The sequence below is a fragment of the Pipistrellus kuhlii genome, unplaced genomic scaffold (assembly GCF_014108245.1).
Source record: "Pipistrellus kuhlii isolate mPipKuh1 unplaced genomic scaffold, mPipKuh1.p scaffold_m20_p_3, whole genome shotgun sequence".
NCBI classification, from domain to species: domain Eukaryota; kingdom Metazoa; phylum Chordata; class Mammalia; order Chiroptera; family Vespertilionidae; genus Pipistrellus; species Pipistrellus kuhlii.
Window position 1 is genome coordinate 18,418,384 of NW_023425529.1, and position 14,241 is coordinate 18,432,624.

General features: G+C 36.5%; 1 protein-coding gene and 1 pseudogene across 1 annotated transcript; one reads left to right on the forward strand and one right to left on the reverse strand.

The window, feature by feature from the left end:
• Positions 1 to 709: 709 nt before the first annotated feature.
• LOC118728645 (taste receptor type 2 member 10) lies at positions 710 to 1,609 on the reverse strand. The gene has a single exon (XM_036455369.1). It carries the CDS (start codon positions 1,607 to 1,609, stop codon positions 710 to 712), a length of 900 nt encoding a protein of 299 aa, XP_036311262.1.
• A 692-nt stretch (positions 1,610 to 2,301) lies between these two features.
• LOC118728646 lies at positions 2,302 to 2,897 on the forward strand (annotated as a pseudogene).
• Positions 2,898 to 14,241: the final 11,344 nt, after the last annotated feature.

Here is a 14,241-nt window from a genome sequence, read left to right on the forward strand (position 1 = left end):
TCGTGCTTTTATCCCTTTCCTCCAAGTAGACTCAGCTTCCTGACCTATTTTTAACAGAACCACACTTGATGGTATGACTACTGCTACTACATCAAACACACACCAGTAAAAAACAAACAAAAACACATTAGGATTAATATTTAAGCAGTCAAAATAAAATTAACCTTTTAAAGAGTTAAAATTGCAAGCTCAAAGAAACACCCATTTCTCTGCCTCTCAAGTCCATGTTTTCAATGTCAAGGTTGATCATCACTTTCTTTACTTTTATTTCTTTTAGTCTGGGTCTCTTGGTGACAGGGTGCCAGTGCTTCAGGGAAGTCAGGCAAAGCACAGTGAAGAGTCTGGTTTCACATGCTTATTCCACCACCATCAACTGTGCTGTGAATAGTCCCCATGCTTTTTTTTTTTTCCCCCCCTCTGGGAGATGTGTGGAACGAAATTTCAGGGTGTGGAAGCAGACTGAATCATGGAATTCGCACGTCAGGATACAATCTCTTTGAAGAATGAAATTTCCTGAGATGTCATCGAAATCATTGTGGAAGATTTTAGTGATGTTTTGTGACACAGTTAAAGCCAATGCAAGAATGTGATGCAAGTGAAATATATTCAGGCGTTTCTTCATTGGATTATTCTCACTGAGCAACGATTTCTCCCCAGGCCTGACTATGGAGTTCTGAGAGGTTTCTCCTTTCCCCGGCTGAATATTAGTTTAGTTATTTAAAGGCCATAGTACCTTCAGAAAAGCCTGCTTTAGCTTGCTGTTTCCTAGAATCAGGAGAAATGAGTGACCGCAGGGATAGGTGACTGTGGCGGCCATACCAAAAATAAACAGCAATTTGCTTTCTGGAACAGAAAAGGATGATATTTCTATGGCAATGCCTATAACATGCAAGATCAAGAGGATAAGAAAAGATATTAACACTTTCATTGCTTTCACATGTGCTTCTGTGCTGGGGTCTCTGACACCTAGGGCACTCGATTGCATTTGCCTGTTGTGTCTCCAAAGAGAAATGATTAACAAGAGGCATGAAATCAGGCACAGTGTAAAGAGGAAAATGACTCCCAGATTGAGCAAAATTTGGTAAGCAGCGTACTCAATTTTACTTGCGTTGAGAGGCCAGGTTTTGTTTCTATTACCTGTTTTATAATCATTAATAATCTTAGCAATCTGTGGGAAAATAAATAACCATGAAACAAACATCCATCCCATGAGAAGAGGAAGTACTCTATTGATTCTATACTTCAACCAGAGAAAAATGTGGTGGGAAAAATTAGCTATCTTCAGGAAATAGAAGATGCTGAGACTGGAGGCAAACAAGATACTTAAGTGATTTATAGTTATCCATGCGTAAGTAATACATTCAATTAGGATTCCAGAGGAGTACAAATGTGGAGAGAATAACTTTACTAATCCATCTATAATTATTATCCATATCAGAAAAATTCTCGAAGTAGCTAAGCCAATGAGAATCAAGCCAATTACAGAAAAGTTTTTGTTCTTGACACAGTCAATGCAGTTTACAAGTCCAATAAATCCATTTCCTAAAACCCCCAGTATTGATTCACCAAGTACTATAAAAATAAGGAGACCTTCTGCTATACTCAGCATAGCTTCCAAGCCCTAATATAGTTTCTGTTACATATATGCTAGATTACCTGATGCAGGAGGAGGAATGTGTTGGCTGGCTGTTGAAAGAATTCTTTTCTTTTCTTTCATTACATAAATATTTCAAAGTGCCCTGGTTAATGCTTTTGATGGAATCTGAAATACCTTCATAGAGACCCTTCCACTTTTATGTGTGAACTCAGCTCATCTAGAGAATGGGTTCCTGTCTGAATGTGCACCTACAATTTGTTAACATGCAAATAGAAGTTTGTTTAATGGATTTGACTTGTCTGAGACTATTTTGCATTTGTTAACCTGACTTGTTGTCCAGGAGAACCAAACACAATATCTCTAAGAAACAAAACACAACAGAAACAAAAATTGGATTTCTTTGTAATTTTCTAATATCACCATTAACATCATTATTTATCTTGTGTTAATTTGGGCAGGGAACACTTCTAGTTATAACATAAAGAGGACAATTGATTATGAGTCAATTACCTAGACACTGGCCGGTGTTGGGGAGTGGGAGCGGGCCGAGTGAAGTCAAGGGGGAAAAGGGAGACATACATGATACTTTCAACAATAAATAATTTAAATTTAAATATATTTACCTAGGCACTGAACTATTTATTAAATTATAGTTTTATTGATTTCAGAGAGGAAGGGAGAGGGATAGAGAGATAGAAACATTAATGGAGGTGCTTAGGGAAGTGAAGTTGAGCCCACAGGAGCAGCAGAAGAGATATCTCTGTGAGCAGCATGGAGAGAAACTCCAGCTCTTCTGCAAGGAGCTTGGGATGATTATATGCTGGCTTTGTGAGCCTTCTGGAGAGCACTGTGGTCACCATATATTCCTCATGGAGGAGATTGCCCAGTTGTGCAAGCATGAGCTCTAGGAAGCTCTAGATACATTGAGAGCAGAGCAGAAGGAAACTGAGAAGCTGATAGCCCACCTCAAAGAAGACACAACTCCATGGAAGAGAAAATATGTCCAGGATTGTCTTAAACAACTGAGAGAAATCCATGATAGTAAGGAACAGACGGAGCTGCAAAAGCTGGAGAAAGAGGAGGGAGATAATCTCCATGACCTGCTCAGACTGAGAGCATGTTTTTCCATCACAGGTAATTGTTTTGAGATCTCACCTTAGATTTGGAGCATCCGTTGCAGGGGTCAACAGTAGTGATGCTGCAGAATGTGAATGGCATCATAAAAAAGATTATGGACTTCATTCTGAGGAAGCCAGACACTCTCTCCACATTTCCTTACGTGAAAGTTGTATTACTGTGAACCTTCCCAAGAAAATTCCAGATGAAGATTTCTGAATATCGGAGACAAATGAGACTGTTAGGTTGGAAGGCCATTGTATAGGAACCATTCACTTCTCGGGAAGATGATTATAAGGATTGCAATATCCTGGGCTCACCGTTTACTACATCGGGGTAGCATTACTGGGAGGTAAATGTGTCAGAGAAATGTCCCTGGATCTTGGGAGTATATTGTGCAAAATGTAACATTAATAGTTTTTAACAAGATTATGCTAGATATTAACCTAAATTTGGCTACTGATTATAGAATCAGCTTGAATATAAGAATTTTATGGGTTTTGCCAATCCCTGGACCTCAGTCTCCTTCTTTCTTTCTTCTTACTATTCCTCCCCATTGTGTTGGGGTTCCTAGACAGTGCTTGCTCTGTCTCATTTTTTAATGTTACAAACCTTGGGTTTCTCATGTATAAATTCTATCCATGCTCTTTTTGTTTCTAGGAAATAATTCCATATTTCAATCTTATGAAATGTACTGGCCCCACGAGACTATGTTCTCTAAGCTCTTAAATCTCTTACACCTTCACCCACTTTTTTGTAGTGCTTCTGGCCTTGGGTACACATGCACTGAGCTTAGCTGCCTTCTCCGGCACGCCTGCCCCCTTTTTAACATCCTTCATTTACCAATAGAGTGTACAAGTTGCCCAAGTGCCTTGTGTTATATTTTCCCCAATGTCTTGTTTGCATTAGAAGAGAATTTTTATTCACGAATTTCTATAATCAGAAGCAAAATCACTAATGCTTCATTAAAAACACACACACACACACACACACACACACAAAACAGTATGGAGGTGATATCTCTGACAAAATTTCATTTCTTCTGCTACTGAAAAGAAAAGGAAAGCTTATAGACAACTGTATATATTATTTAATACTTTGTATAGGAGTCATTCACTACAGAATGTGTCCTCAGGAGTGTGTCAGTTTACCCATGATGCTCCTTAGTCATTAAGGAGTGAAGGAGAATATATAATAAATAACTTTGAGCCTGATCTCTCCATATACCTTCAGTGTGACCTTTAATTAGATACTTGAGAGCTGACTTTATTGTTTTTTTTTATTAAAGTCCTGGTATAAAAATCACACTATAGTTAGGATCATTGTGAGAAGATAAATGCCATCTATATATATATAAAAAGTCAGCAGGCCTGTAATGACCAAAATGACCAGTCACTATGATTCTCACTGTGGCCAGCAAACTGGCCAGATTTTGAGGTGGGGCCAGCCAGCCAACCTCCTGCGGCCCTGCCCACCAGCCAACTCACTCCTGATCAACCTCTCTCACACTATTGGCCCAAAGTCCCTCCCCCCAGCTGGCCCCACCTCTGATTGCCCCCCCTATACCAATAGGGGATGGGGCTGGCTGGCCAATCTCCTGCAGCCCCTCCTCCCACATGGCCTCACCCCAGATCACCCCCCTATCAGAAGCAGGGCCAGCCAGCCAACTGCCTGTGGCCTCTCCCCCTGGCCTATCCTGCCTTGCCCCTGATAGGCCCCCACTATCCCAATTGGCCTGCAGCCCCTCCCCCTAGCCGGACATGCCCCCTGATCGTCCTTCCTATCCCAATAGGGGGTGAAGCCAGCCAACCAATCTCCTGCAACCCCACCTCCCACCTGCCCCACCCCAGATTGGCCCTCCCACCTCCATCAGGAGCAGGGCCAGCTGGCCGAACACCTGTAACCCCTCCCCATGGCTTGCCCCATCCCTGATCCCCCTCCCCCACCAAGTGGGGGTGGGGCTGGCCAGCCAACCTCCCACAACCCCTCCCACAGAAGCTGACCTCTAATAAGGGGTGGGGCATGCCGGCTAATTGCCCACAGCCCCTCCCTCCAGTTGGCACAGCCCTGATCTGCTCTGATTGGGGCTGCACCAGTAGGATCCCATCTGTGCACAGATTCATGCACTGGGCCTCTAGTTTAGTATAAAACATGTAACTGTCTCAACTTAATAAACTTTTTCTCTACTAATTACTGAGAAATATAAATTGTGTCAGTGTTGCATGAAGCAGGTTTGTGCCTTCAAGGCACTATGGTGGTTTTTACTGAAGTCTCATGTTTTAGATCCCAGAAACCTCTGAGCTGGAGTAGGCTCTCCCAGTGACAGACAAGCCTGTGTGTGAGACAGTGAGAATTTTATTATAATTATAGCTTGCTATGTATTGGCTTAATTAGATCATCTAAATTTTGTGGGATTCAGTATCTCATTTGTAGAAAAAATGATGGAATTTAACTGATGTGTTATTGTGAAAATTGAACAAAAAATGTTTGTAATAACTTCAGTCATTTCTAGCATATAATGAATAATCAAGTATGCTACCTGTTTAATTTTTGTTTGCCTCTTACTGTGACTGAAATAATTTAAGAATACATAGTAGGTTTTTTTTTTCAACTTTATTACCCTTGCTCTGTTTTAAGAAGTAAAATAATGATGAAAAATGACTATTTTACTTAAATTTTAACTAACTATAAAATAAATGTTTCTAGCTGCCTCATTAAAAAAAAAAAAAAAAAAAAAAAAAAGTATAATTTGCCGAAACCGGTTTGGCTCAATGGATAGAGCGTCGGCTTGGGGGCTGAAAGGTCCCGGGTTCGATTCCAGGCAAGGGCATGTACCTTGGTTGCGAGCATATCCCCAGTAGGGGGTGTGCAAGAGGCAGCTGATCGATGACTCTCTCTCATCAATGTTTCTAACTCTCTATCTCTCTGCCTTCCCCTCTGTAAAAAATCAATAAAAAAAAAGTATAATTACATTAGATAAAAATGGACTAAATACTCCAAGTAAAAGATAATACTGACACCCAGGATTTTAAAACTCCAACAATATACTGGTTATAGGAAATATAATTTAAATATAAAGACATGCAAAGCTTGGAATTAAAATTATGGAAAAATAGACTATGCAAACAATATCCAAAAGAAATCTGGTATAATTATAATAACATCATATAAAGTAGACTTAAAAAGCAATATTAGAGAAAAAAAGAAGAAGGGTATTTTACAGATAAATGCTCAATTCATCAGGGTTATATGGCAATCCAAAATTTATACTCCAAATAATCTAGCATATTTTACAAAATTAAAAGAGAAAAGACAAATCTATAATCATGAAAGCCTTTAAAACATATAACTCAAGAGCTCAAAATGTACATGGATCCAAAATCAATAAAAACAAAGAAAATCTGAACAACACAATTAACAAACTTGATGTATCCAACAATGGAATAATTCATATACTTTTCAAGTACAGATAAACTATTTTTTTAACCAAAATTGACCATATGTGAGGCTAAAAAAATCACACAAATGTTAAATGAGTAAAAACTTTCAGAATATTTTCCTGATAACATATTGATAACATAAAATTCAATATTTATCAGCAAAATGCAAATCAAAACCACAATGAGCGAGAGAGAGAGAGAGAGAGAGAGAGAGAGAGAGAGAGAGAGAGAGAGCGCGCACTCGCACGCCGAATCCTAACCACTAGACCACCAGGGAGATTAAAACCGCAATGAGATATCACCACACACTTGTTAGAATGGCTGTTATCACAAAGACAAGAGATAATAAATGCTGGTGAGGATGTGGAGAAAAGGGAACCCTTGTGCGCTGTTGGTAGGAATGTGAGTTGGTACAACTAATTTGGAAAACATTTTGGAGATTTCTCAAAATTTTAAAAATAGAAACTATTGTGTGATAAAATATCCCACTTCTGGGTATTTATCCAAAGGAAATGGAAACACTATCTGGAAGAGATATCTGCACCCTCATGTTCACTGCAGCATTATTCACAATAGAAGCATCCTAAGTGTCTGATGAATGGATAAAGATGATGTGATATATAATATATATACATATTATTCAGTCATGAGAAAGAAGAAAATCTGGCCTTTAGCAACAGCATGGATAGGCCTGGAGGACATTATGCTAAGTAAAATAAGCCAGCCAGAGAAAGCCAAATACTATATGTTCTCACTTATATGGGGATCTAAAACAGCCAAATCATAAAATTAGAGAGTAGAATGGTAATTTCCAGGGGGTTAGGAATAGAGAGATGTTAGCCAAGGGGTACAAAGTCTCAGGTATAAGATGATTAAGTTCTGGGTGTCTACTGTACAGCATAATGACTATAAGTAACAACACTGTATTACTATGTGAAAGGTAGAGATGTTTACTAATCTGAATTGTGGTAATCATTTTGCAATATATACATGTACCTAATCATTACATTATATACCTTATATTTATTTTTATATATCAATAACATATCAATAATATTTCAATAAAACTAGAAAAAATTAAATAAACAAAAAGATAACTAAAGAAAAACCTAACTTACTGAAAATTAAAAAACAAACAAAACACTTATACTCATTGAGTTACCAGAGGTTAGAATGAGAGAAGAGACTTTTAGGACAATAGCAGGGTTTTTATTTTTTTTTTTATTTTTTTTTTATTTTTTCCCCTATTTTTTTATTTATTAAATTATTATCTGTGTACATATTTTAACTTTGCCCCCCCCCCCATACATACCCTCCCTCCCCAGAGTTTTGTGTCCATTGGTTGTACTTATATGCATAGTCCTTCGGTTGATCTCTTATCTCCCCCAGATCTCCCTACTCTCCCCGCTGTAATTTTACAGTCTGCTTGTTGCTTTACTGTCTTTATATCTATCTTTTGGTTTGTCAGTTTATAATGTTCTTTAATATCCATAAATGAGTGAGGCCATGTGATATTTCTCTTTCATTGACTGGCTTATTTCACTCAGCATGATGTTCTCTAGTTCTATCCAGGTTGCTGCAAATGATGAGAATTCCATCTTTTTTATGGCAGCATAGTATTCCATTGTGTAGATGTACCATAGTTTTTTGATCCAATCATCTGCTGACGGGCACCTAGGTTGTTTCCAGATTCTAGAATAGCAGGGTTTTTAGAGTTGTGTAGCTTTAATAACTACTTACATAATTTGTATTCATTAATTTGAATATCTCAAATTTTTCTTGGTTAAAGGAACATTTATTTTAACTCTACCAAAGCCCTTCAATTTTCTCTATTCTCTTTTCAAAGAAAACTAACTTTCAGGGTTACCACACAAACAAGATGCAAATATCACACACATATAGACAAAGAGAATTTCCATTTTACCAGGAACCAAAATTTTATGCAAAGTAGGGTAAGCTTTCATGGTAAATAAATCTCAGGTATCTGAAAGCTACTTTGGAAAGGAAATTTTTAAAATAACTTTTAAAATATTCAATAGTCATGATCTTTGCTGACACTTGAAAATCACCCAAAAATCTCTTTTAAAAGAGCCATTGTCAATATTTTGTTTACATCTTTGAAGTTTTACATATTTTTGTGAAAAACATGTGGAATAATTTCCCAATAAGAAACATATAATTGTCATTTTCTCATATAAATATGTTTCTCTATCATGATTGTTTAAGAGTCAATTACTTTTATGTTGACTTCTTGATAATTCCCCTTCTCTTGAAGTTTATGATGTTTTCAACTGTGTATAAGACTGAGGGTTTCCCAATCTCAGACACTGGCATTTTTGGTTAAATAATTCTTTATTTTAATTGTAGGTCATTTGGCAGCATCCCTGGTCTCAACCCACAAGATGCTGGAAGCACTTCACCAACTGTGACTACTGAAATATCTTCAGACTTGGACAAATGTCCCAGGAGGGGTAAAAAAATCACCATGGTTGAGAAACACTGATATACGATTTCAATTTTTATGTTAATAAATAATTATGTGTATGTATGTTTGAAAATATTTATGTTGTTTTCTTTACATTAAAGCATGTTGGCAATAGGTAAAAAACTATGAACTACAAATGTTTGCAAAAGTCAAAACTATACATATCTTACAAAACTTATACCCCTCCATAAATCTTCACATATTCTTGCTTTCCCAAATGAGAGAATGATTCCAGTACAAGTGGAATGAACACTAATATTAAATATGCTATAGATCACAAAGGAAGTCTTGACAAATTTTGGAAGATGCACATGTAAACCATATTCTCAATGTTGCTGAGCAATGTATAATTACATTAGTAAAATCCCAACAAATTCATATAAAATATAATCTAAGTGTACAAAAAGAGAATAAAACAGAAAAATACATGCAAATGAGTAATTGGCTTAGAAATGATCTATTTACATTTACACAACTTAACTGAAAGATAAGTGGAAAGTTTGAATAACATCAGAAATAATGTTTCTAAATTAAGAAACAAAAGATTGTAAATAATGTAAGTATATTCTCAAATATTTATAGATTTAGTATTTTTCCAAACATTGTCTTTAAATAATTATAAATAAAATTCAAGAAGATTTATGGTATTCATTCATCAAAATTTCAGTCAACAAAGATTTTAACCAAGTATTTATTGAAATATAAAATATACTCAAATTAAGAATATACACAAGTGCACATGTGCATGTTTTTTATTCAATTGATTTCTATAATATGATTTTCAAAGAATACATTCTTAACATTTCTATATTTTGGGGGAGGGTAAAGGTTGGGTTTTGTTTTGTAGGCTGGTAATTGATCAATATTTTTTATTAACTTTGGGTATTTTTAAAAATCTAGACAAATTCGATGTGTTTAATCACAACCACATTCTAATAATGCTCTTTTATTAATCTTAAGGTTCTATAAGACTATATTTTCTGATCCTTGATCTATATTAATAATTGTATGCCATAATGTATTGTTTTTAAAATTCTGTTGTGTTTAGTTTCATAAATTCTCTACTATTTTATTCAGCTTTTTTTGTTTATTTGCTCCTTTGTAATTTCCCTTTTTTAAAATAACTATTTTTATTGTTGACACTATTACAGATGTTCCCATTTTCTCCCCTTTACCCACCTCCACCCAGCCTTCACCCCCTCTTCCCTATGGCCATTACCACACTGCTGTCTGTGTCCATGGGTATGTATGTTCTTTGGCAAATCTCTTCACCTTCTTTTATCCAGTCCCCTTCTTTTATGTCAGTCTGCCCCATGTTCCCATAGTGCTGGTTTTATTTTGTTCAATTTCCATTTTTATATGTTTTTGCTGTTATAGAGTTTCTTATTTGTTGTCTTCTTTCACAGCACTATTTTCTTGAACTTGGTGGAAATATTTAGTAAATATTATCTAATATCAATTTCTGTTTTCTATAGTAACTTAATCAAGTAAGCCTTGAAGTCAGGCCTGCAATTTTCCCCCTGGAACCATGGAGTAGATTATTGGGCTATCTTATTTTTCATTCTTTCTTAGATTTAGATTGCCTTGTGCCCTCAAGTTGGACTGACTATGTCTCTTTTAGTGACTCCCAACGATGCAGGAAAGACTAGTGTCTACTGGCAATTCTAATAGAGGAACTTCTCCTCTGTGTTATCTCTTTGGTTTTTCAGAAGCTTTCTAGATATGCCTAAATGAGGCAGGTTAAATGTAACCTGATTCTCCTCTGAGCACGAAGATAGTTGTTGTTTGGTTTTTCCCTTTAAGAGCAAGTTTTTCCCCATCAGAATTATATCATTAATTTGGGAAAGCACCTCATCCTATCCAGGGCTTCTACAGCTCTGACTATGGAGTCTTCACACCATTTACCCAGTCAACCACTCTTGGCTTGCCAACTTGGTACCTTGGTCATTGCTCCATAACCACCTCCACAGGTTTGCTGTTGACGGATGCCACCTAAACTCTTGACAGACACAAAGCCTCTACCTATGATTTAGGATTCCCTCCTTTGTAGCAATAGAAAAAGCTGGCATGAACTGCCCCCACCTTCAGCCAGTGTTCTTCCAAAATCAGGGTTTCCAGGCTGCAATGGGATTGCCATCAAACACCTGGATATCTTTCCTCTGCAGTATTCAATATAAATTCAGGCTTTTGCCTGTTCCTAAAAATAAGTCTTTATATTTCTAGAAATAAACTGATATTCTAAAATATCTCAAAGGAGGATCACGGCAGAGGATTTCCTGGGAGTAGCTATATTCATGGCTATATGGATGTTTGGGGTTGTGGGAATGAAAGAGTCAGACTCTGTGGGTTGGAGCATATAGTAACCACGTACAGGAATGGGGCACAGTGTCAATGGGTAGCTGCATATATTGCCTGGAGGCAATCAGTTCATTCAGGGTTTTAATTCTCCAGATGCTCAGTTTTCTCTTAATTTATAGCACAATATATTTTTAGTATCTTCCTTTTTTATTTTTAGAAACTTTGTTGCTATTAAATGAAAAGGTCAAGAATACACATCTCTCATAGCCATACCTTTTAAACATTTGGAAACGATACACTTCCTCAGAGTTCTTGGAATTTTCTTTTCTTAACAAAAAAGTCCCCCACTGATTAACTTTATTTAAAATTTACCTTTTTTTACGATATATTTTTATTCTTAATTAAAAGTCAATCTCTTAGTTAATAAAAAGTCCCATAAAGTGGTGTGCCATATTAAATCAATTGATTTTGATGCTGTTATTAAATAATACCAATCAAAAGCTAACCAAAAGGGTCTAATGAATTCTCTTTTACCCATTCTTTTTTAGGTTCAAGTCAGAAAATTTGAGTTTGAATCCTAACACTTACACGTTACAGTGAAGTCACTTACATATGATGTACCTCAGTGTTTTTATCTGAGAAAATAGTAACAATAATAAATATTTTGTACAACCTTTGTGAGGATTAAATTAAATAATTATGTCAAATTGCCTAGGATATTTCGTGGAATCCAGGAGATTTTTTTCTCTTATGTCAGTAGCCTAGTCTATGGAGATTTAAAAAAAAACAAACAACTCATAGATATAGGAAACAGAAGGGTGGTTAACAGAGGGGAAAGGTGTGAGGTGAGGATGAAGAGGGTAAACAGGGTCAACTATATGGGTGACCAAAGGAGATTAGACTTTGGCTGGTGAACACACAACGGAGAATATAGATCTTGTATTGCAAACCTGTACACCTGAAAGTTGAAAATTCTATAGGACATTGAAATGAAAGCAATGGTAGAACCTAGGGGGCCCTCAGTGAGTTGTTTTTCAATAGGATATCAATAGTTCTCAGTTCCCCCATGCTGTGAAGGATTGCATTCCCTTGATACAGGACTCAATTTGCCTTAGCAAATTCACAGAAGTCTGTCTCAGTTTTCTGTTCTTCAGAATCATATTGATAGGGTGAATTGAAGGATGCAGCAACACTACAGTCTCACTGATCATCACAATTAATGAGCTTTCTGGTGTGGAGTAGAACCATATTATTAAGAAAACAAAAAACCCATTGAACCATAGTTTGTGAAATGTCTTTCTTTCTTTCTTCCTTCCTTCCTTCCTTCCTTCCTTCCTTCCTTCCTTCCTTTCTTTCTTTCTTTCTTTCTTTCTTTCTTTCTTTCTTTCTTTCTTTCTTCCTACCTTCCTTTCTTCCTTTTTAGGACAATGTAGGCATTAAAATAAATAATGATAGTAGTAGATAATAACCCATTGAATAAAATATGAATCTGTAAGTCCATACTGTTATAAATTAATAGGTGATGCCTGTAATGTTCCATGCTGCCCTCTGGTGGTCAGCGAGCAGTCAAAGTCCTGGTTGAACTCATGGTTGAACAATTTGCATTTTAGGCTTTTATTATATAGCATATTACTACAATCAAATTTCCAGCTATAGTAGCTGGCCATTACAAAAGGATTTTAACAATTTCAATGAATAGTAGACTATCTCATTTCTGCAATTACACCAGTATCAAAAATATTTTTAAAAATACAATTTAGTGTAAAAGATTACCAAAACATGAATTTAATGGCTAAATTTGTATTATGACAGAGACAAGGTGGTTACCTAGAGGAACTAAATGGTTTTAGGTACTAACACATTAATATGAGCTGGGAATCCTGGACGACAGTTTACATGTCCATCCATATTGACCTACTGACTTTTGTGAATGACTCCATGTTAATAATATAGATTAATAGGTGGTTTTTAAATATTTTTTTCTATTCAACTTTTTTCTCTGTGATATCTTACTACACCCACTCATTCAATTTTGTTGACTTTGTTTAATTTTGACATCTCACTTCTGTAGATGTAGATGTATATATTTATACTCCCACATATATACATTTATATATATATATATATATATTGATATATATATATTGATATATATATAACAACTCAGAAAGGTAATACTTCCTCTTCCTCTTCATACTTTTTCCTAGTTACTGAGTTATACCCAGGTTTAGAAAAATGATGCTCAGTGATACATTACACACACAAATGGAAGACTCCAATGAAGCAAAGCAGATCCCACGAAGATGTCTTGCTGACTCCTCTCGCAGGCCTACCTATAATATGTAGCCGAGAGTACCTTTCTTCTCAACCCTCGCTTCAGGTACCAAGGAATACGCAAGAAGGCTTTCCTCATTTGACTGTTTCCAAAAATCACAACATATGAATGCCCTGAAGGATATAAAATTCCTATCACATAATTAAGCATCACAACCAGCTTGCTCTGTGGCAAAAAATGCTCCCAAAGTGATGTGAAATAGGCGAAGTGCTGCAGTGCAAAGAGCACAAGAAAGAAAAACACAGTTTTCATCGCTCTGGAGTGGGCCTCCGTACTGGCATCTCTGGACTTCCTAATGTTGAGCTCCACCTGTTTTGTGTGTCTCCACAAAGAAAGCAGCAACAGGAAAAAGGAAATCAAGGAAACAGAGAAAGGAGGGAGGGACACAATCATGAACATAACCATCTGATCTGGATGTTTACTTCTTCTACTCACATTGAATAAGCCAGTCATATTTCCCTCATGTTTTGGGGGGAAATGATACCAGCAGATACCAAGATGATATGGCAAAGGAAAGCTCAGGAGCAGGAAGGGCAAAGATAGCAGCAGAAGTGTGAAAACTACCTTGTTAATTCTCCATTTCAGCCAAACAAAAAAAGGAGAGGAGAAATTGGCGATCTTCAGGAAATAAAAGACAGCCAGACAAGTAGCTAACCAAGTACTGAGGTGAGAGGCCAGCATCCAGAAACTAGAATAAATAAGGTTTCCTTCCAAAGTATCAGAGATTTCCTGATAGGACAGCCCTGAAAAAAAATTGGCAATTGATAGACACAAAAGAATGATTCTGCTGAAGGCCAAACTGGTAAGAATGAAGTCAACCAAGCATAACTTCTGATTTCTGGCCCAGGCAATGCAGTTTGTGAGTCCAATGAATCCATTCCCTAAAATTCCTGTTAAAAACTCCCCACTTGCTACAGTCACGATAACTTTCTCCAACATAGTCAACATGGCTTCAAAGAGGAAATCCTCA